Raw genomic sequence first — 23,101 nt, 5'->3', positions numbered from 1 at the left:
AGACTAAAACATACATATACACAAGTTGACATCCTTAAAATCATTTTTTACCTTTTATTTTTCAACATTTGCCATGATTATGCCTCTTAGTTTGTAGATAAGGATAGAACACACATAATCATATGTTGGGGCAGAATAAAGGGAGAACTTAAGGAACTGAGCTTAATTATACCAACCTTGGAAGACAAGACTTGTTAGAAAAAGAAAGAAGAAAAAAGAACCAAATCCGATGAACAATAAACAAAAGACAGAGATGTCAGGCTGAATTTATGCCTGCAAGAAACTAAAACCCTGGGCAGACAGCAGTCTGCAGAGCTGGCTCCTCACCTGCAGAGTCATCCGAGGGCTCCCACCGGTACTGCGGCGTGGAGTACAGCTCGGTTTTGGCAGGGCCATTCTCGATGGGAAGACTCGGGTGGATGGTGTGGTAATCCACAGGGTTGCCATTCACGGTCACCAGCAGGCCCTGCGGGGGCGTGAGGGAAGAGGCACATCTGTGATGCAGCTGCTGTTTTCAGTGTGGACATACAGCCTCCTGCCCTTACGCTAAGGTATAACTCCACAGTGAAGGATGGATGGATAGCGAACAACTTAGTCAGCTCTCCACGTTAGCAAGATGAAATTGTGTCTATTCCCTCTCCAATTGCGACAGATCGCAATAAAATGTGACTCTGACCTTGTCCCGTCTCTGCTGAACACTATGCAATACACCTCCGTTCTCAGTCTAGAGTATGAACTCTGGAAAAGGCTGCCTGAGGCCTCATGACCTGGCCTATCTTGCTAGTCTCTGCTCTCATGGCATCCTCCTCCCAGCCAGCCTCCAGCACTAGGGACTCTAGACCTTTCCTCGCTGCCCTGGCCCTTCCTTGTCCTGCCCCACAGCCCATAGGCTCTGCACAGGGCTAATGCAACAGGTCTCAGCTCAGACGGCACTCCCTCTGGGGATCTCTGCCTGATGCTGCCAGCTTGTAATCCCCTTATTGTAATACGTCATATACTACGTGCAATTTCTTGTTTATTTTTTCCCCTCTGTTTCTTTGGCTTTACAATTTTAAAGGTATGCATATAAACATACACACGCACATATACATATGTGTATGTGTCCGTGGACATGTAAGAGTTCCTATTCAAATTATGTAGCAGGCAGAGCCACAGAGCAAAATGCTTTCTAAAACTTCCACCATGGTTTTTTAAAAGTTTAAATACATCCTGTATGACTATGCTGGAGTTCGCAAGTCAGTGTTTTAATAGCAATAAACCAGATCTAATTTCTACAAAGTAATTATTCAAAAAGTTATAGAGATTGTATAGATCATTAAAATATACTAAAGGAGCTAATTGCATTTATGTCACCTTTACATCACTTATGCACATATAAATAATAATTCTAAGGATATACTAACATCAGATGGTTTGTAGTCATCTTGAGTCATGGATAAAAGCTGCAAAAAGCAATGCAGGACAGCATGTTAATATATAAGCCGAAAGCATTGTAATGTTTATATATATCTACCAAGTTTCACCACACACATATCCATTCTCTTAAACTAGCTCGATGCTAGTATGTTAAAATTGCCATGCAAAATGTAAAGGGACGTATAATTGAATGGGATGTTGCTGTTTATTATAACAGTAGAGGCCCGATGCATGAAATTCGTGCAAGGGGCTTGGCCCCCACCACTGCCTCAGCCCCCTCTGCAGCAGCTTCGCCTGGAAGGTCATCTGGAAGGACTTCCGGAAGGATGTCTCATCTAATTAGCATATTACGCTTTTATTATTATAGATTGTCCAGCTTCTGATGCTGACTTTTAATTTTAACAGCAAGTAAGCAGGCATAAACAACATCACTATAAATGTTAATTATATTTTCCAGTGTTTTGTTTTAATAGATTAAACCGCTTGATTTTGAATTCCTAGAACCCTCTGAGACACTGCAAAATTCTGAATGTTCGCTTTTCAAGAAATAGATGTTTCATAATAAATAAAACATTATTTGTTGTGTGTTTTGAGATTATTTTAAGATTTGCATGCTGTCTATGACAAAAGAATTATTATAGGACTGTGTTCTTTAGCTACGTTAGTGCCGGATGGTTTGGGCTCCTCCTAAATAATAAACATTTGCTTTGCCAGTGCAAAGGGGTCCCCAGGTCTTTTAAGACGTGACTCATTTACATTCTTACAAATCACTGGGGGTGGGGGGGGGGAGGTCCCAAAGTGTTCTTTATGTGAGTACTATCTGTCAGCACCTATCATTGAGAAATGAAAACTGAGACATTGAAAGATATTACATATTCATTGGAAATTAAATAGCCATTATATCTTAACATAGATATTCAAAAAGCTGCATTTTAAAAACAGAGAAAAGAGTGGCATTGTTTTATGCTTTTGCATATCTTTTTAAAGTCTGACTGATTTGAAGGAAGGCAGCTGGATTCTCATATCTGTTTCTGTGTTCAATCTGTTGTGATATGTTGTGTTGGTTGAAGTATGGGAAGAAAATCTGGTTCACTGAGATTTGTAGTTGGCAAAGGAAGAAGCATTTCAATAGTCTATCCTGATAATGGTAGATAGTTTTATTTGCTACTGCATCCAACTCAGTAAATGGTAGGAACTTGAAGGTTAGCTGCAATGTGAAATCTGGAATCAAAATCAAACTTTACACAGTGTTTCATCAAAAACCATTGATACACTGGCACGCTTGGAGATATTGCGGGTTTGGTTCCAGACCACTGCAATAAAGTTAGTATTGACATAAAGCAAGTCATCATCTTTTTGCCAGTGGGGGGTTTGCCTTCAATTTGAAAAAAGACACAACATCTATGAAGCGCAATAAAGCAAAACACAATACAGCAAGGTATGCCTGTGCCTTGCACCTTGCATGGGTCTTTTACCCACATGTCGCAATAGCTTATGTTGGTGATTTGCTTCAGTGAGTCATACAGCCCTACCAAGTATTGACATATTTCAGCACACAATATTTAAAACAGCACATCTGTTAATATCAGCACTGATTCCATCAAAATAGTCCCCAAGTATTGGGGAGTTTTCAAGCCCTCAGAAGTAGATACAAATTTGTCCATCGTTGAATTTTCACTCAAAAGTTCAAGTTTTATCATTGGCGACAAATGCTGTGAGCTGATGCCTTGAAAAGATTGGCTCACTATATTTATTTTCCAGTAACTGTCTGCCAAACACCCACACCTGAGCAACCACAATCTGTCTATCAGCTATTCTTTTAAGTAAACCTGGTGTTCAATGAAAAATGGCTAGTTCAACCCACACTTCCAATGACCCGTCAAATGCTTTTCATTGACACAGTTGTCATACTTTAGTGTGTGCCAACTCCTTATTTTGTCACACATAATATTAAAAAGACATGTGCTCTAAGGCTGAGACTTAAGAAAATTAATAAAAAGTTCTGGTTCATCAAGGATACACTTAAGTGGAACTGGCCTTTTTGCTTTGTTTTTTTTTTTTTGCAAGTGTGTGGCCATGAAGGGTTGACCATGACTGTAGGGGTTCATGCCACTGCCTTGGTTTGTGCTTTTGTACCATCAGAAAAAAATTCATTAGCACAACAAAAGGTAAATATTTAACCAATTATTACAAAAATAGTTTTGAACTTATGGATTGTTGTAAGGGCCTTAGGAATCCCCACTTTGGAAACTGCTGGGCTATCCTCGTGGATATCATCACTTAGTGAAATGAGCATGATCATCTGGAACATGGTGTATTGAGAGAGGAAAGGACCCCTGGAAATCCTCAGATATCCGAGGTTGCCACATCTTCTCCACATGGCTGCCAGCTCCCTAAGACAGCGTTTTCATTGTTCCACCCTCTCTTAGCACAGGACGGCCATGGGTAGCATAAGACCGTGTGTCTTAGAGAAACTCACCTACAACCAAATAAATCAGAGCATCTGCTCCTCAATACTCTAACATGCTACAAAGCAAAATGGCTGACTCCATCCAAGAAAAATAAGATTCGGTGTCTTTGGAGCATTGCCAATGGGACATTTTAGCAAGTCAGTATAGCACGGATTGAGTTGAGTTCAAAATGGTTAATATGTGCTCAAAACGTTACATGAATTACCCAATTGTGACTCACTTTTCCTTGTCAATCCATACTGTTGCTTCACAGTAGTAAGAGACACTTAATTGTATTCATATAGATTGTTTTGATCTTCTCTAAGTGGTTTCTTGAGTTACTATTGTGGCTGGCTACCTAATAGAGTGAAAGTATTATCTGCAATGTATTTCAACACTGAGACTTTCACCACCCAGTGCTAACAGATTACTTCCTTAGGTTTTGATTGTTTGCATACAGCTTTACTTTTTTAAAATGAAGAACATTCTTTCTCTTTAGGATTAAGAGACTTCAGTGGAAAGCACAGAAATACAGAATGGTGTCTCAGAGAGTACAATGGAGCCATGGTATACCCTTTGGAAGCACTGGGCTCCCTCTTGAATAGAGCTCTCCGCTACTAAGACTTCAGAGTCAAACCATTTCAATAAACTGAGCAACTTGAGATTAATGCTATGTGACCAATATTCAGCAGCATAATATGAAAATAGCAAAATAAAGTAGGAAATGGAAATTCCTTTCCTAGTGTCTTACTTTTCTCTCGTCAGTTGGGTAATGGGTGGCATACCACAGGCTCCGCCTCCTCTTAGCTGTCATTTGGATGGGACTACAGTCCAGGGCTCTCTCCTCCTTGGTCCTCTCATCCTGCACCTGAGACACAGAATAATAACTCACAGGACCAGCCCTGCTTCCCGGAGCAGTTCCCTCAACCCCTGGGGTGGCCAGGGAAACTTTCCAGCTTCGCTTAGATATAATTATTTTTTAAATTAACGTATACAATATAAGAGGTTTTATCAAGACACTTTCAAAGATAACAAAAATGCTGTCATTTAAATGCTAAGCTCATCATTATTAAATGTTCCTGATTACTATTAAGCCCCATAAATTATAGGAATATTTTCTAAGGTTAAATAGCCACAGCCTCTCCATGTGTGTTCTAAACACTAGAAGACAACTATACAAATGGTTCTTAGAGGAAGAGCTTTTTTTTAAAAAAAGTGGACAGTTAACTATGTAACCCAGTCATGGATAATCTTTAATTAAGAAGAAACTTATTAAAGGCAAAATCACCTAGAGTTTACATACAATATTAAGCAAGACTATATCTTATTCACAAAACTGTGGCCTTGCCTAATAAGACATTGGCCTGAATTAGACAATTGGTCTGGGAGAGATGATAAAGAGAGGGTATAAGGAACAGAATGCATTGGGTGATTTAGTTTGCTGTCTCAACAAAGATGGCCCAATACAAAGAAGTTAACCACTGATTTTGGAGCAGAGGGAGGGGACACAGTCCTACTGCCCAGTTCCCCAGTTCCCATGCCAGCATGCAGCACCCATGGAAACACACTGGGTGGAAATTCACACTTGCCAGGTGGGAGTCCATATATTACATTTAAGTTTTGACACCTGCATATCTCTCTCTCTCTCTCTCTCTCTCTCTCTCTCTCTCTCTCTCTCTCTCTCGACTTTTACCATAGAACTAACCTTTATTTGCTGGCTGGCATTTTTCACGCAATGTGCCAGGTGATCTGGAATGATGATATAATCGGCCACCTGTCTTCCACCATTGCCTCGATGAGCCACACCCCTGCAGCCCCTGTGATGTGTAATGCTGTTGTTAACTGTGCAGGCTGTAACCTGCGTGGTCTTCCTAGCCGCCTTCCTTTGTCCCCAGATGCCCTGTGGCTAAAGCAGCCCAGTGTCTCATCTGAACGTCTCATCCATTGGAGCAGGGATAGCAGCCTGCCCCTTTGTGGCAGCGGGACAGCCAGGGCACACATTGCCTGCCATTCTGCGGTCGCCTGAGAAATCTGAGAAAGCTAAGGGCACTTACGAACTCTTACAAACTCAAATTCCTTAAAGTAACTTTCTTTAATTATAAAACTCTGTTCAGAAAATAGTTCCCATAATACATGTCAGTTTCTTTTGTACACGCATTTACTCGGGCATATATACATACTCATATTCGTATGCGGTTTTGTGGCGGAAGCAAACACAATAAACAATTAAAGGATTTTACTGGCACACTTGAATTTTATAAGGGAATTGGATAAACATATAACAGACGATAGTTGGATTCCCTGTGACCCCCATGAGCATTTTGTTACTGTGCAACTGCCATCAGTGGGCCCCAAAGAAAGGTGATACATGAGAAGCCTGTGAACTAGGGTGGCTTCCCTGGCCCTCATCCTCCGGGACTGGCTGCACAATGGGGAGGTGGTTTCACACAGGAGAGAGAACTGAACAGAGGCCCAGGCCTCAGGTGGCGCTTTTGCCAGGAACGGATAGACACATGCATCCTACCCAGTGTCATTGTACTATCTGCCTCAGATCCCATTTACTTCTCGTGGCTCTTTTTCTCCTGTAAAATGTACAGTTTCTCTAAGCGGACATTTTGGCTATGGGTTGCTGCTCTATCCTCAGCCCCGGGTTTGTGTCTGAGACAGCGGCTTGTGATATACAGGGTGTCCAAAAAATGTATACACACTCTGAATAATCATAAAGGCAGTGTTTATTAAAATATATTGCATTTCAAAATGTACTAGAAATCAGCTGTTAAAGTGTGTGTACATTTTTCTAGGACACCCTGTATATTTGGCTGGCTGACTGACTGAATGAATGAATGAATGAGTGGATTGGTCTGTGGGTGTGAAGACAGAAAAAGGGAAAATAGGCAACCAGGGCCCCAAGCTAGAAGTGATATGAGAGGAGGCATGACTGGATCGCAGAGACTTCAGCCCAGCCGTGCTCATTGGAACTGCCTGGAACCCGTGGACCCCTGACCCGGCAGGTAGTGGATGGAAGGTGCGTCAACCCGTCTGTACTACTTGCCTCCCTCACATACCAACAAGCTGCCTTAATAACTGAACTTTTTTTAAAGTAACATTTTATCTACCATAAAAATTTATAATTTCTAAAAAATCCACAAAGAACAAAAAGACAGTCTGGTAAATCCAAGATTTATAAAAACCACGCACAAAACCCATGGTATTTAGATAAATAGATAATGTTTATATAAGTAGCACTTTTGAAATGTAGCTTTTTCCTACTATCTATTACACATTCACATACACACACTAATTGAAAATATGCCAACACCAATGTCTGCAAAAGCAGTTCAGCATTTTCTAAATGGCTTTCTCTCTCATTTATTGCAGCTGTTAATACTGCACAAGTACAGTGAAGCGATTTTTAATTACTTTTAAACAAAGATAAAGGGATTTTTCTCCCTCAAAACATGTTTCAATCATGGAAACAACTGAGCTTCTTATAGACATTGAGGTTCTATCATGCCATCAGTGCTTAGAGGTAGAGGTCTGAGAAATTTGGAAAACGCCAGTCACTGCGATAACAGGGGATATAGTCACTGAGAACCTAGCTTTGCTGTTAAACATTAGTTTGAATCTGGTTTCTACTCTGCAGTAGGTGTGTGATTTTAGACAACTTTACCACTCTAACTTCATTTCACTCATCTCTGAGTTGGGTACAATACTACTCTTCAGAATAGGTAGTGGGTTGAAAAAGACAATGCATGTAAACCGCCTAGCCTCTGGCCTGGGACTTTGTACTAAGTGCTCAATGAAAATGAGTCTTCCATTCTCCACCTCACCTATCATTCTTAGCAGCTCATGTTGATAGATAGTATCAAAGAGAAGCTGGTCTTTGTTCTGAGAGTATGTGTACTTAGTACTCTTTGTAGAATCTAAAAAACGTTATGAGCAGAACACTCTATTTCGGGGAATATAGTATTGCTATCAATAAGATATCGAGCACTTAACAGGAATGAACCATTTCACCTGGGTTTCTCCAGGTTACTTTGCAGACAAGATCACAAAAACCTTTTGATCCTTACAAGTGGCTCCTGCAGCCAGAGGCGGATCAGAGTGGCCAGCGTGTAGTACATCACCAGCAGCAGGATGGGGTTGGCGTGGTGGTACCATAACAGGTCTGGGTTTGCCACGATCTTCCACGTGCTGGAACAGTCTGTTTGAATCACTGATTTGATACCAAACAACCTGTCAAAAATAAATAAAAATGTTTTAAAAACATAACAAACTCTGTGTCCCTAATACAATAAAGAAAAATCTCGTTTTTAGTCCATACATGAGCCCTTCCTAGGTTAATCCATCTTATTCTAGGTATTTCATTACTCTTCTGTATATATAACTACATCTTTAAGTAATATATGCATTTATATATGTCCTTAAAGCATATATATGTGTTAGCATGTGTGTGTATGTGTGTGTGTGTGTGTGTATAAATGTTGCCAACATTAGCCAGATCACCTTTACATTAGTTCAAAGATCTAGCTAATACTAAATCCTTGCACACCTATTAGAAATTTAATTGTCAATCAGCCCTATTTTGCCAGAAGCCAGTCCATCCTTGCTGCTGCAGGAAAGAAACATCTGCACAGCATATGTTTCAAGGGACCTGGCGTATATAGCATACTGTTCTTAATATGTTTGCTCCCCTTGGCGCTGTGTGTTTTAACCAAGGTCACCTCTCTGAGAAAGGTTGTTTCCCCAAGCAGGGGTTTTTCCCTGAAGTTAGGGAGGGGATAAAACCCCTTAACTAAGTGCCAGGTGGGTAGTTAATCACTTTAACTACAAACAATCACCCTTAAGCTACATAATCTTTACTCCCTGGAATGGAGATAAGAAACGCCCTAACATTTGTAATAGAAATAGACAGGATTAAAATCAACTGGTATAAATACAGATATAACAAGACAATAAACACCAGAACTTGGCTGGAGATCCTAGACAGAACCTGGCTAGAGAACCTGGCTATGATGATCATCTGAATGCTGTCTTCATGTCATTGCTTCTTTGCCGACTCCGTCCACACCTTTGGGAACCCCTGGACCTGCTGGGGATGGACCCCAACACTATTTAAACATGCTTTATTGAAATGTTAGGTCAGTAATAACATGTTACTAAATCCAGGTCAATGAGCATATATTTTGTATTTGGTATGATTTAGTATTAGCTATTCAGTTAGTGTTGATATTATTGGGCAAATGTTAAAACTGGAAACTATTCTACAATTCAGTCATAAAAGCCAGATATTATATACCATAGTTTCTGTTAGATATATTTCCACCTAACTTTATTTATGGGCAATTAGATTTTTTTACTTTGAAACATACTTTTATGATGTGTTTTAAATTCTGAAATTTTTTACGTTCCTTCTACTAATAATCAGAATGTATCTACTTATATAACGGGAAAATATGTAAAATACAATTTATTTAGAAATTCACTGTATATGAATTTTTAAAGGATTCTATTAAATGAATAAAACTTTTACAATGTAAGTGAGCCTCCTATCTTTCTATCATTCCTATTTCTTACATGGGAAATTCCTTTGATTTATGTTACATTCTTCATTCAGTTAGATCTTCCAAGACTATAGTGAATGCCCCTCACTCGTAAACCTTTAAGTTTATTATTGTTTCCTATCACAAAACAAGTAGAGTACTGGTGAACTTCTGAACACAAATTTTAAGATAAACTACATAGAATTTAAACCTGTCCACTTCATAGCCCTGGAGAGGTAGAGGGATGAGGGAGGCATTTTCTGTAGAACTGGCCTGCTGGCAGCTAGTGGCAGACTTGTCTCCGGGAGAAATTTCAGCCCAGAATGGGCAGCTGTGGCTCTGCTTGTCCGGGATGTGGCGACACTCAAGGCGTACAGTGGCATGGGGATGCGGCAGGAATCACGGCACTGGCGCCTGGTGAATAGCTGAGGGCTCAGGGGACACTAGTCCAGGGAGACAGGCCCCCTTAGGGCTTAAGGGGCCGCACAAGGATGAAGCAGAGTCCTGGGGCTCTGAGATCCCTTTCGTGCGCTTCTTCCCCTTGGAACTTCAAACCACTGTGGCATCTGCAGCATCTCCCCTCTCCAGCCGGAGTCACCTTGGGACCCATTAAGGTACCACTACCTGGCCCTACCTCGGACTATCTGAGATCTCTCTGGGTAAAGCTGAAGGTGGTAGAACATTTACAAAGCTTCCCTGAGGGTTACGTGCAATGAGAGCTGAGAATGACCTCTCTGACACTGTGTTTACCACCCAGGTCAGTAACTCTGTAGTACACATGGTGTGCAAACGGAGCAGTTTGTAAAAAGACATCACCTCAGAGCGGCTGCAGGAGCCAGGCTGACTGTTTAGCTCTCTACCTTCCCTTTGCTTACCAGCGGTTCTCAACCTCTGTGTCGCCAACCTGTGGGTCACGACCCCTTTGGGGGTCGAACGACCCTTTCACAGGGGTCGCCTAAGACCATCGGAAAACACATATATGGTTACATATTGTTTTTGTGATGAATCACTATGCTTGAATTATGTTCAATTTGTAACAATGAAAATACATCCTGCCTATCAGATATTTACATGACGATTCATAACAGTAGCACAATTACAGTTACGAAGTAGCAACGAAAATAATTTTATGGTTGGGGGTCACCACAACATGAGGAACTGTATGGAAGGGTCGCGGCATCAGGAAGGTTGAGAACCACTGGCTTAGACGAAGCTCATCAAGCTTCTTGGGTCTCCAGAGAGACCCTTCCTCCTTTCCCTCTGCTTCAGGTCAGTTATACTTTCTTGCCTCAGTTTGGAACCTCAAGACTCTGCTTACAATCACATTTATGCAAATCCTTTGTTTGGAGAACGTATTAGTTTACTCTTTTCCTAAACACAAAGTTCCCCTGGTAAATACATCTTTTGAGCTAGTTACCATTCCTCTCCAACCCTCATTTTCACTGCTTTTCTACAGAGCTCATACCTTTCTGTGAGGTAGGAAAGCCGGATATGGGGTGATTCACAGCTTGGGCTTGAGAGTGAAATTTGAGTTCAAACTCTGGCTTTGCCACTCCTGTCATGTGTCTTGGGGTAAATAACTTATCTATACCTCAGTTCTCTTATCTTTAAAATGGGGATAATAGAACCTACCTTATAAAGTTGTTGAAAGCATTCAATGAATTAGAACTTGGCACTGGTAAGTATTCAATAAACCTTAACTATGATAATGATGAACCCAGTCCTACAATATAAAGTAGGTGCCTCATTTTCCTTTCCTACTTCCTCGCAGGGTCCCGGAGCCTTCTTGGGAGAACACAGCAAACAGTGACTGAGTCCTATCCAATGCCGGACACTCTACATCAGGGGTCCTCAAACTACGGCCCGCGGGCCACATGCAAATACAAATATTGTATTTGTTCCCGTTTTGTTTTTTTATTGCAAAATAAGATATGTGCAGTGTGCATAGGAATTTGTTCATAGTTTTTTTAAAACTATAGTCCAGCCCTCCAGTGGTCTGAGGGACAGTGAACTGGGCCCCTGTTTAAAAAGTTTGAGGACCCCTGCTCTACATCCACAGCTTGCTTTAGCACCTCACTGACTCCATGAGGTAAATATTATTCAACCACCCACAAGATGAGGAGGCCAGAACTCCAGTCTCACAATGAGGGAGCCAGGCAATTGGGGCCCATGTCTGTTTGAATTCCAGAGTCCTGCCCCTCATGAAGCGAAGCTGCCAATTAAAGGCAAAGTGCCTAGAACAGGCGCAGAGAAGGGCTTTCCTTCTTGCTTGAGCAAGAAGCACCCAGTTCCCTTTGCTCACACCCTCCTCTGTCTCTTTTTCTTTTACAAGCGCATTATTATAGACGCTCCTGGGATGAAGGTCGCACAAATGACCTCAATCTCTTTGGTAAGGAGGTGGAAGACACAGGATGAAAAATAGATGTTCCAAATTTAGAATATTGAGCAAGAAGCCACTGAAAAGTGTTTATTGTCAAATATAAAACAGAACTTTCTATAAAGACAGAGAAACTTTACAGAAATCTGTTCTATATTTTCCCCAACATTCTTTACATCACCAATTCATTAAAAATGTACATTCATTATGTTATACTGGAAATATGTCTATGAAAACACTACACAATAAAACTCCTAACCAAGTTCATACATTTCTAGTAATTCTCACTAAATCCTAATTCTGACAAGCAGTATCTTAGCAAAGGTTTGATGACAAAGATTCAACAGCAATTTTCATATTAATTTCCTTTATGGAAAGACATTCACTTACTCTGATAGTATAATGAATACCATTGTCAGAAACTGATATAAACAAGTAAAAATAAGCCAATGTCACTTATGATTCAATTTCCTTCCTATTTGAACATAAAAGAAAACTTCTGTTTTTGTAAACACTTTGTAAGATTCCCTCAGTTACTGGTTTACAATAACAAATTCCCATAAAATGGAATAAAATAATTCTCTGAAATCACTTCCCTCATTATACTAACTCCCCCTGACTGATTATTACTGAAATTTATAATGCTAAATCTCAATAATGAGTAATAAAGTTGCTACCATATCAGCAGCCAATCTGAAGCTGATTGACTTTTTTTTTGAGGGGGGTGGATGGAAGATCTACTTCAAATCTTGAATATTTTTGAGCAGGTTAGCAATCACTGACCTCTAATCCTCCACTCACATCTCCACTCAATAACCTACCCCCTTTCTGGCCCAGATAAAAGATGCTCAAGGTCATATGTTAGATTGAAGAAAAGAGCTAGATTTAGATAAAAGGATTATTGAAAACAGCCATCAATCTGTGGTAATTCCACTACTTGGATGCTAATGGCTAGACTGAGGTAACAAGGTCTATAATATAATCTATATAAAGCAATATCACAGAATGTGGCATGTACTAGCTGCTCAAGAAATTATGGCTACTGCTATTATTATTGTTATTACTATTAAGCATAATATGAACTTGGTTTATGCCAGGGTCATAGTTCTATTTATAATATATTGATTTTGCTGGAAAATAAAAATAGATAAATGTCCTCTTTAAGATGGAACAGAACCACAGTCACCCTCAAGAAAAAAGCTGGGTGATAATATTTGAAAGAGTTTGGGTGAGGTGGTAGGGAGGCTGTGTCAAATGAATAACATTTAATTATTAATATTATTATTAATTATTAGGTTATTTACCAAGAAAAATCTATCTCATCTTGGTAATGTGATCAAAGAACAGAGAAGAGGCCCACTGAAGACACTCAGTTGTAGATTGTTTTCTGCAAAGCAGACATTCTCCTGTTGCTGGGCATATGTGCATTCTTAAACACATACATGTATGTTCGTTTCTTGTATTAAATAAAGAAATACTCTTCGCACAGAAATGGCCCACAACTACTTTCCAATCCAAGAAGAATGTGAATGAGGAGAGGGTGATGTGCAGTCTTGTTTTGACAGTAACAGGACACAGGAAGCATTGTTTCTGGTGGGCTTGATGTCAACAGTCCTCACTAACGTTGTTGTTATGATTTTCCAAGTCTAAAATAGGGAAAGTCTGTGGATTGAGTGATCCTCAAAAAGAAAAAGAAAAAGAAATCCTCTCTAAGTGGGCAACACAGAATCTGCTGGGGTCACTTTTTCACCTTCTTGACTACCCTCATCCTCCACCCCCATCTTTCTGATAAATTTGCCTGTAGAATGCTCCAGCAAACCGAACTCTTGGGAATGGGTTGGTGGAGTGGACACTAAGGAAGGACTATCCTTCAGAATGTTGGGGCCAGCAGGGGAGCTGAGAACTGCCAGTAGGTGGTGTCCGAATCTCTTCCCATTCCAAAACTCTAACGTGCCATCAGGATGAGTGAAGTGCTCAGAACTGTTGGCAGGGGAAACAGAGTTCGTTTTCATGTCCGAGTGAGAGCAAGGAAGCACTGTCAGACAAACAAGGGGAATCAGATGTCCACAGAAAGCCGGGTGTGTGTTTCCAACCTCCTTAAAACATTTCCTCTGGGTTAGACAAATGTCTTTGCCGGAACAAGATTGGACCTACCTTTAAGGGATAGTTCTAGCACAATTCTTCTCTTTCTTATGGCATCCCATTTCTGTGAGCATAATACTGCTTTTTACACATGAGTTTTTGCTACTTTGGCTTCCAATTCCGTTTTTTCTCCGTGTATTGCATCATATGAAAAACACAGCCAATGTTTAACCATCCTTTTTCATTAGTCTCTTACTTATGCTTTAAACACGTTTCCATGCCAAACCTTTAGACACTTTTTGTGTGTGGGAAAATTGAAATCTGACAGGTTTCACACTATATTGTTTTTTTAAGCTTAGAAAAACTTTGCATTGAGACCCCTGGGCTCTGCATCATGGCTTTGAAGTCTTTTTTGGCACATACGTGTCTTAACTATTTGCCAATTTTCTGTAATTGGGCTTTCTGCTACATGTGCAGAACACTGCCTTATAATAAAAACGTTCTGGGCAAAGGACAATTTTGCACCAGGTAGAAGGTGTGCTGTCTTCAGAACTATGATTGTTGATGGACAAGTTGCAGCCATTTTGAAGTTCCTTTCCATTTAACTGTTAAAGGCACTCTACCTTCTCTGAAGTCACATCCAGGGTTCATAAGAGAACATTTATACTCTATGAGCATTTTAAATATATGGCCTATTTCCTTGCCTAAACACATTTTCACCTCTGAGAGAAATGTGAAAAATGAGTCAGGACCAGTCCTCCCAGGACCAGTTAGTTTCTCATCCAGGCTCCTTCCTGCACTGCTTCTTATGACAACAAGACCAAGCTCGACACCTACGCTGTGCAACCTTCCATACTGAGGGGCACAAAGTAAGAGGTAGTAAATGTAGGCACTTCTATTACATGTAACTATAACTTTCCCCAAGTAGCTATAATGTAAACATGGATTTAAAGACCTCATTTTAGAGTCCAATATAGTTAATAACTGATGAAGCTACAAAGTGGGAGAGAAGGAGACCAACACCAAATAAGTGATTCCTATGGTGAAATAGGTACTGTGTTGATGAATCAAGGTACTATTTGCCATTGTTTTCATTATACATGGAAATTTTAGGCACAAATGACTGACAAGGTAATAAGTGGTGAGGCTTATGAAAACAGGTCTGCTGGCTTTCAATGACACCACAGTATTTCTCAGATGCAATAAGTGGTAATATAAGAAAACCATAAGAATATTAGGAAACCCTAAGGAAAGGGAAGTTCCATTACAGGATTCATTTATGAAGTCATCCTTTTTTTTATTTGCTGAGTCCTAACTCTGTGTTGTTGGCTATAGTTAGTGCTAAGGATACAACACTATTCCTAGGTAAATGCAACACTATTCCTTTTATCAAAGAGCACCACATTCTAAAGACAGTATTACTCAGATACGGTGGAATGCTTTCGGGAAATTGGCGCTGACTTGTCCTCCCCATAGGAAGATGATTGCCAAGATTTTCCTCCCATAGAGTTGCTTTGCCTTGATGGTTTGGGAGTTTCACTTCCTAAGAGAGTAGCTACTTTATGCTCTTGCATTTTAATTTATAGGAAGGACACTAAAGGGAAAGTTGAAAATTAAAAACTAAGGAGTTTAATTTAATGCCAGAAAGATCAGAAAATGTAAGGGAAAAGACTGGATAATGGCTCTCACAGGGAAAAGCATTGCCATAACATTCCATGAAATATTCTTGTAACATGATCCAACAAAAAGTATAAATTGAATGGATCATTCTTGAGAATTTCCTTTTTTAGGAATTCACAAACATTTTAACATGTATAACATGTATCATGCAAATATAGCTCAAAGTAATTCTAAAGAAAGACAAAGGTGATGTTTGTGAAAAAAATCCACTTCCATCAGTAAATGTCTAATAAGTTAATTATTGATTTTCCCTAAATTAATTTTTTATTTGTTTGACTTAGTAGCCACATAAACAGTTCCAAACCCAACAAATTATGGCAATGGATGTTAGAGCTGTTTCTTCTTTACTCAGGGTAACCGTGGTCAGGAAGGTGACTATAACAATTTTTCATCAGTATGAACTTCAGGTATGATTTCTTCCACAATTTTATGGGAAACCAGTTCTTCCGAGAACAGGTGGGAAAATCTAACTCCAAAAGCGAAGTATATGTAGTTTGCAAACAAGCACCCACATATCTGATTTTGATAATAAAAGGCCCATTCCTCATAAAAGGTGTGATGGAACACCCTGGAAGTGAGTCCATTAAGTTACTCTGAAAGATACTCTACATAAACATATTAGATCTGCTATCTGAACCAGGCTTATAATTGTCACGGTTGTCAGATTCTTCCTGACAACCCCATTGGGGACTAGAGACCACCTACTCCAGAATGGTCAGAAAAATACATATATTTCCATTGCTGAATAAATTTTCAGATTATTAAACAATTTCTTCCCATAAGTGATGTCACAGATACACTACTTAAATGTTTGGTGTGAGCAGAGCCTGCATGTGACTGATTAAAAAAAGGCCCCTTCATGCGTTTGCCAGCCTCAGGGTTTGAGATGATTGTAGAGGAAGGGATAAATACCATTCTGAACTTCTGTCATCAGCACCCATAATGACACAGAAATTTGTTTCTTGTTAAGGTAAATAACAGAGATTGAATTAACCTTCTGACTGGACCAACCAAAATATACGAGCAACAGTAATTTGGTGGACACTGCACATTAGGCAATGAAGAATATTAATCTTTGAGGAATGAGAGAAAACAAGATAATCTCTAAAATTGCCCAAGATTACTGAATTGAGAGAGTTTCCAGTATTGAAATGGCCTCTCCCAGTGCTGGGAGGAGAAACCCAGGAAGAGTCTGCTAGGTTCCCTGAGTTGAAGAGATGTAGCTTGCAATTAAAAATAGTCTAGGGATGCTGCAGTGCCTAAATTTCAGAGGACAGAATACCGGAGAGGAAATAACTTTATGTAGAGAGAACTCTAGAGACCAAAAGAGGGTCATTCTTAAACTCTCCGCAGGGTACAGTCTAGTGCATATATATGAGGAAACTACTCTAGAGTGAAAAAAAAAAAAAAAAACTACCAGAAAGGACTGGATATAACAGTACCTGCTGTTCATACAGGCCAGGGAGTGCTTATCCCACTAGCCAGAGTAAAATCTTTATGATCATGGAGCATTGGGTAGAGTGCACAGAAGAAACTTGACTTGGTAGTGAGAAATAATCCATTCAAATAAGTACCGTATTTGCCGGCGTATAAGACGACTGGGCGTATAAGACGACCCCCTAACATTTCCACTCAAAATACAGAGTTTGTTATATACTCGCCGTATAAGACTACCCCCTCTTCCGCACACCTTCCACACACCAAATAAAAGGTAAAACAATATCAGATTTGATTTTAACATTTTAATTTATATTCAAATGCTTATGACATGCAGGAAAACTGTCACAAGGCTGTATGTAATCAAACATATACATAAAACAGTGCAAGTTTAGTATCGGTAAACATACCGGTAATTCACTAAAGAAAACACACTCTATAGACTGGTACCGTAGATGCTTCTCAGGAACACAGGCAAGCAGCCCACAACCTAGAGGGACTGTCAATGATAGAAGTAAGATAACAAATAGAGGGAGAGAGCAAGTGCCGGGCAAGTCCCTAGCAAGTTTGCTGGCGCGACAGTTTCACCTTAAAAGCCTTCACACTCCTCTTCATCATCTGATATTAAAAGTTCATCAACGACATCTTGGTGCCATGATAGGGCTGATAGGGGTTTGACTGGTCGACATTTTCTATGCTGTACTGTACAATCGGGCAGTATTGTGGTTGGCTGTTGGCTGTATACAACGCCTGATTTGATTGGTCCCTGCTCCCTGTTTGCCCGCCCTGTCACTATAGCAGTCTGGTCCACCCTTGCATCAGCATCTCCCTGGGACCTCACTAGTGCGCAAGTGCGAGCTCTTCAACATTCTAACAGCTACCATGATAGCGCAAAATCGCGAATCTTCAATGCATATGTAAAGAAATATACGGTAACCCGAATTTACCACACTCGCAAAATCGCACACAGCCAACCATACACCCAGTATGGTATCGCGATTCGCGATTTTGCGCTATCATACTGGGTGTATGGTCGGCTGTGTGCGATTTTGGGAGTGTGGTAAAATCGCATAACAGCAAAATCGCATAACAGCCGAGCATACACCCAGCAGCGCTGCTGATGCCTGAACGGTATGTGGAATGAAGAGGGCGGGCATCGGGAGGCCACTATGGCACGGGGCAAGCACTATGGGCAGTCTATCTGAAGTGTACCTGGGGTATAAGACGACCCCCCACTTGGAGGCATATTTTTCAGGGCCAAAAAATCATCTTATACGCCAGCAAATACGGTAGTGCATTTGTTCTTCCTTAAAAAATCTTAAAAATAAGACTTGAAAGGCTCAAACATGTCCATGCAATTTAACTGCCTCCCAGAACACACCTTATGAGTAATTTTAAGAATACAAAGTATTTTGCACCCAACAAGGTAAAAATAGCAATGTCTGGCATCCAAGCAAACATTACCAGTTATACAAATTATAAACAATTTAAAGGGGTGAAAAAGCAATATTGAAATTTACCAAAATTTGATAGAAATGCTAAATCAGTAACTAAAGTTATATAGATATACTCATGTATATAAAAAGCTATATAAAGACATAGAAGATAAAAAGATAAAAGACCCAGTGCTTGATTCAATAGCACATATACTAGAATTGGAACAATAGAGAGAAGATTAGAATGGACCCTGCACAAAGATGACATGCAAATTTATAAAGTGTTCATATTTTTGCTGGACAGATACATGTGCAAAAATGAAACTAGGCCATATTCTTACACCATATACAAGGTAAATTCAAAATAAAGACTTAAATGTAAGACTCAAAACCATAGAACTCTTAAAGAAAATGTGGGCAGTAAACTCTATGACATTTTTCTTAGCCTATACAAAGAAACAGGAAAATCTGACCTATTCAAAGGCACAAAGTAAACTGATATAAATCATACCAGGAGACACACACACATTGGGCTTACTAGACCAATACTTTTACAAAATTCTCTTAAAGATGCTTAAAAGAACTAAACAAAACCATGGAGAAAGGCAAGAAAACGATGGATCAACGAAATGAGAATATCAATAAAGAGATAGAACTTATAAAAAGACACAAAAAAAGTGTCTGGTGCTGAAAAGTACTGCAATAAAAAAATAACTCCTGCCCTGGGTGGTGTGGCTCAGTTGGTTGGAGCACTGTCCTGTGCATTGAAAGTCTGCCAGTTTGACTCCTGGTCAGGGCACATGCCTAGGTGGCGGGTTAGATCTCTGGTGGGGATGTGTACAGGAGGGAACTGATCAATGTTTCTCTCATACATCAATGTTTTTCTCTTTCTCTTTCACCCTTCCCCTCTTTCTAAAAATCAGTAAAACATATCTTAGGGTGAGGATTTTTTTTAAAGGTGCAAAAACAAAATAACTTCAGTGAAAACATATACTATAGGGGCTCAAAAGCAGATTTAAGGAGGCAGAAGATAGAATAAGTGAACTCAGAGGCAGGGCAATTGAAATTATCAAGTCTGAGGAACAATAAAAAAAAATGAAGTAAAATGAACAGAGCCTAAGGGACCTGTGGGGCACCATTAAGTGAACCAACAAATGCATTATGGGAGTCCAAAAGGAGAAGAGAAAAAGAAAAAGTAAGAGAAAATATTTGAACTTATAGTGGCTTAAAACTTTCCAAATATGAAGAAAATCATGGATCTTCAAGGAGCTTATAAACTCAAAAAGATGCATGCTTAGGGATATTATGAACAAATTGTCAAAAGCCAAAAAAAGAATCTTGAGAGCAGCAGGAGAAAAATGATTCACCACATACATGCAACCCTTAGTAAGAATACCAGCTAATTTTTTTATCAGAAACCCAGCAGTCCAGAAGTCAGTGGGTTGACATACACAAAGCACCATAAAAATAATAACTGTCAACCAAAAATTCTATATCTGACAAAACTGTCCTTCAAAAATAAGGGAGAATTCAAGATATTCCCAAGTAAATAGTTGAGTTCACGGACAATAGATCTGCCCTGAAAGAAGTGCTAAGAGGGATCTTTCAGGGTAAAATGAAAGGATTTCAGTAAAAATGGGGAAAAAATTCAAGTCCACATAGAGGAGTAACCAAAATATACCATATTTGGACTACAAAAAATTACATTACCTTACAATATATATAAATAGTCAAAGAGGAACTCAAATGGATATTAAAAAATATTTTCAATGGATTGAAAAAGAAAACACACCATATCAAAATTTGCAGAATGTTTCTAAAGTAATGCTAAGATGGAGATTTAGATTTTTAAAACATTCTATTTTATTTTTATTTAAATTATTGGGTGACACTGGTTAATAAATCTATATAAGGCTTCAAGTATACAATTCTACAATACATCATCTGCATATTGTATTGTGTGTTTACCACCCCAAGTCAAATCTATTTTGTTATTTATTTATTTTTAATCTTTATTGTTGAAAGTATTATACATGTTTCCCTTTTCCCTCCATAGACCCCTTCTAGCCCACTGCCACCCCTCGCTCCAGGCCTTTACCACACTATTATCTGTGTCCATGGGTTATGCATATATATCTAGTTACAGGTCACACATTAATAACTGCCTGGGGGTGAGATGAGAAAAGGAGAGAAGGGCAGGAAATCATGAAGGGTATAAGGAAATGTTTGGGCTTAATGGATATGTTCATTATCTTGATTGCAGTGATGGTTTCATGGGTATGTTTATATCAAAACTCATCGAATTGTACACTTTAAAGATATTCTGTTTATTGCATAGCAATTATACCTCAAGAAAACTATTAAGAAAAGTAATTATACTTCTTACACCAATAATGCATAACTAGCATGTTTATGAAAACCTTTGTCAAATTTTCTCAGCAAACAGCTTCTTTAAAGAAACTCTGAAAGAAAAATCAAAGAATCTTGGTTCTCACTTTCAGAGCTAATCTCTCATCCTTGAGTCAGAGTTGCTTAGAACTAAAAAGGAGATAAAATAGCTGAAGTTACTTCATAAGCAACATTCTGAGCCATAATAAGCCAAGCAGTTATGAGGCAATATCATTCACTATATTTATTTTCAAAATACTTTACAAGGCAGCCAACTTGGCTTATTTACAACCAAACTAAATAATTAATGAGGTGTTGCTGCAATCAATTAAAATCCAGACCAGGGATGAGAATCTTAACTCTAATAAACAAGATGGTCACACTTTCCAATAAAATGTTTGATAGCTAAATAATTGTTTTGTTCCAAAATGCCCTTTCTCAAAAGATCACTTTAGATTTATTTTTTCATAAGCTGTTATCTTAGCCTGAAGGAACAGTTTTTTTTACCACAAGAAATTCTATCATCATTAATTCGCTATTAATGTTTAAAGTTGAAAGAACCTAAATGTACCATCCAGGCATAGTTTGTAATATGTTCATTAATCCCAATCATTTGGAACAAATTTTGAAACATATAACTTTAAACTATGTGTAGTCCTCATTCCTCTTCATATTGTGAAAGGTTAAATGTAAAACATGTTATTTGTTTGACCAAGCAAGTGTTCATTAGAGCCCGGGGCAGGCCAGGCAGAGTTCCAGCTCTGGAGGGAACACAAAGATAAATTAGATCTGGTTCCTGCCTTTCGTTGCTAGGCGAATCCTCTAACGCTGCTCCTTGCCCAGATCCAAATGCTATGTGTCCAAAAGGACTAGCTCATTCCACTTACATTAGGTTCATACCAATAGGCTGCCTCATGTCACTATGGCTATAGATGGCCCTCACATGGGCTCAAATTAGAGTACCTGGACTTTAAAGAGTAAAAGTGGAAAGAATGAGTCACCTCCCCAAAAAATCATTTTGGAGTTAGGAAGTATGAAGAAATTGTTCATAAATATTCAAAGAAAATAGTAAAAACACTACTACAGGTTTACTAGTTGCTGAGGGTGATTGTGCTCATATAGCCAATGGGGCACAAGCTTCAGAGTCAGGCAGGATTAGGCTCAAATCCTGGTTCTGTCATGTGGCCTCGATGTGCTACTCAACCTTTTAATCTCAGTATTTAAACATGAGCATAGCCTTGGCCCGTGTGGGCTCAGTAGTTAGAGTGTTGACCCACACACCTAAGGACTCTTGGTCAAGGGCACGTACCTGGGTTGCAGGTTCAATCCCTGGCCCCTGGCCAGGGTTCCTGTGTGAGACACCAATGAATGTGTCTCTTACATAGATGTTCCTCTTTCTCCCTCTTTCACTTCCTCCCTCCCTATGTTTCACTCTCTCTAAAAATCAATGAAAAATCCTCAATGAGGATTTAAAAAATAATAAATAATAAAAAGTGAGCATAACAATAACAGTACCTACTAACTCCTAGGGTTATTATGAAAATTAAATGAGAAATACAAAGCACTAAGCAAAGTATCTCCTACAAAGTAACTGACCAAAAATGATAGCAATTTTTAATAATGTAACAAGCACTTACAATTATACTGCCTAAATCCAAAAGTCTTGTTTGAACTCAAAATTTGCAGATAAAATATATGAAAGACTATACTTACATATTGTTATCAAAGTTTTAATAAAAGGCTTGAATACCTAATTAACTATTAAGATAACTTACTTAACAAATATATTTAATAAATACCTCTTTACTGTTCTTCATATGTTCTAGGATTTTTTTGTACACATATTAACTAATTTAATATTCATGACAATCCTATGGAAAATGTACTATTATAATTACCCCCATTATATATACATAAACATACATATGTGTGTGTATATATATATATATATATATATATGTGTGTGTGTGTGTGTGTGTTTAAAATTTCAACGTATTTATATGTATATAATATTTCAACTTAGGTTTGTTTAAGGAATGTTTTATTGTACGGGAAGAATACCAAGAAACAGAATTAAATAGTATTAAATTTTCCCAGAGCCAAGACTGGTTTTCCTCATCAGTAAAACAATGGTAGTTGTTAGACTTTTAATAAAAGAGGAAAGAAGAGTTATTTTTAAATGGATTTTATTAAACTACTGGATGCGATGTAAACTTGAAATCAGCAAGAAAAATATTACTTATCAACCCTCACATATAACAGTTTGTTTAATTAAAAGGTTACACTGCGTAT

At 38.9% G+C, this 23,101-nt stretch overlaps 1 protein-coding gene across 1 annotated transcript in view; it reads right to left on the bottom strand.

Annotated features, from left to right (window-relative positions):
* PIEZO2 (piezo type mechanosensitive ion channel component 2) overlaps positions 1-23,101 on the bottom strand; it is a 336,655-nt gene that overhangs the window by 102,354 nt on the left and 211,200 nt on the right. Inside the window, exons 9-12 of the mRNA XM_015563603.1 lie at positions 7,940-8,102; positions 4,618-4,734; positions 1,404-1,442; positions 328-466 (exon numbers count right to left, since the gene is read on the bottom strand). Of these exons, the coding sequence (XP_015419089.1) occupies positions 328-466; positions 1,404-1,442; positions 4,618-4,734; positions 7,940-8,102 (458 nt within the window). The remainder of the gene's footprint in view (positions 1-327; positions 467-1,403; positions 1,443-4,617; positions 4,735-7,939; positions 8,103-23,101) is intronic.

The sequence above is a fragment of the Myotis davidii genome, unplaced genomic scaffold, assembly GCF_000327345.1.
Source record: "Myotis davidii unplaced genomic scaffold, ASM32734v1 scaffold78, whole genome shotgun sequence".
Taxonomy (NCBI): domain Eukaryota; kingdom Metazoa; phylum Chordata; class Mammalia; order Chiroptera; family Vespertilionidae; genus Myotis; species Myotis davidii.
The sequence above is the reverse complement of the archived record's forward strand: the minus strand, read 5'-3'. Positions and strand labels throughout refer to the sequence as shown.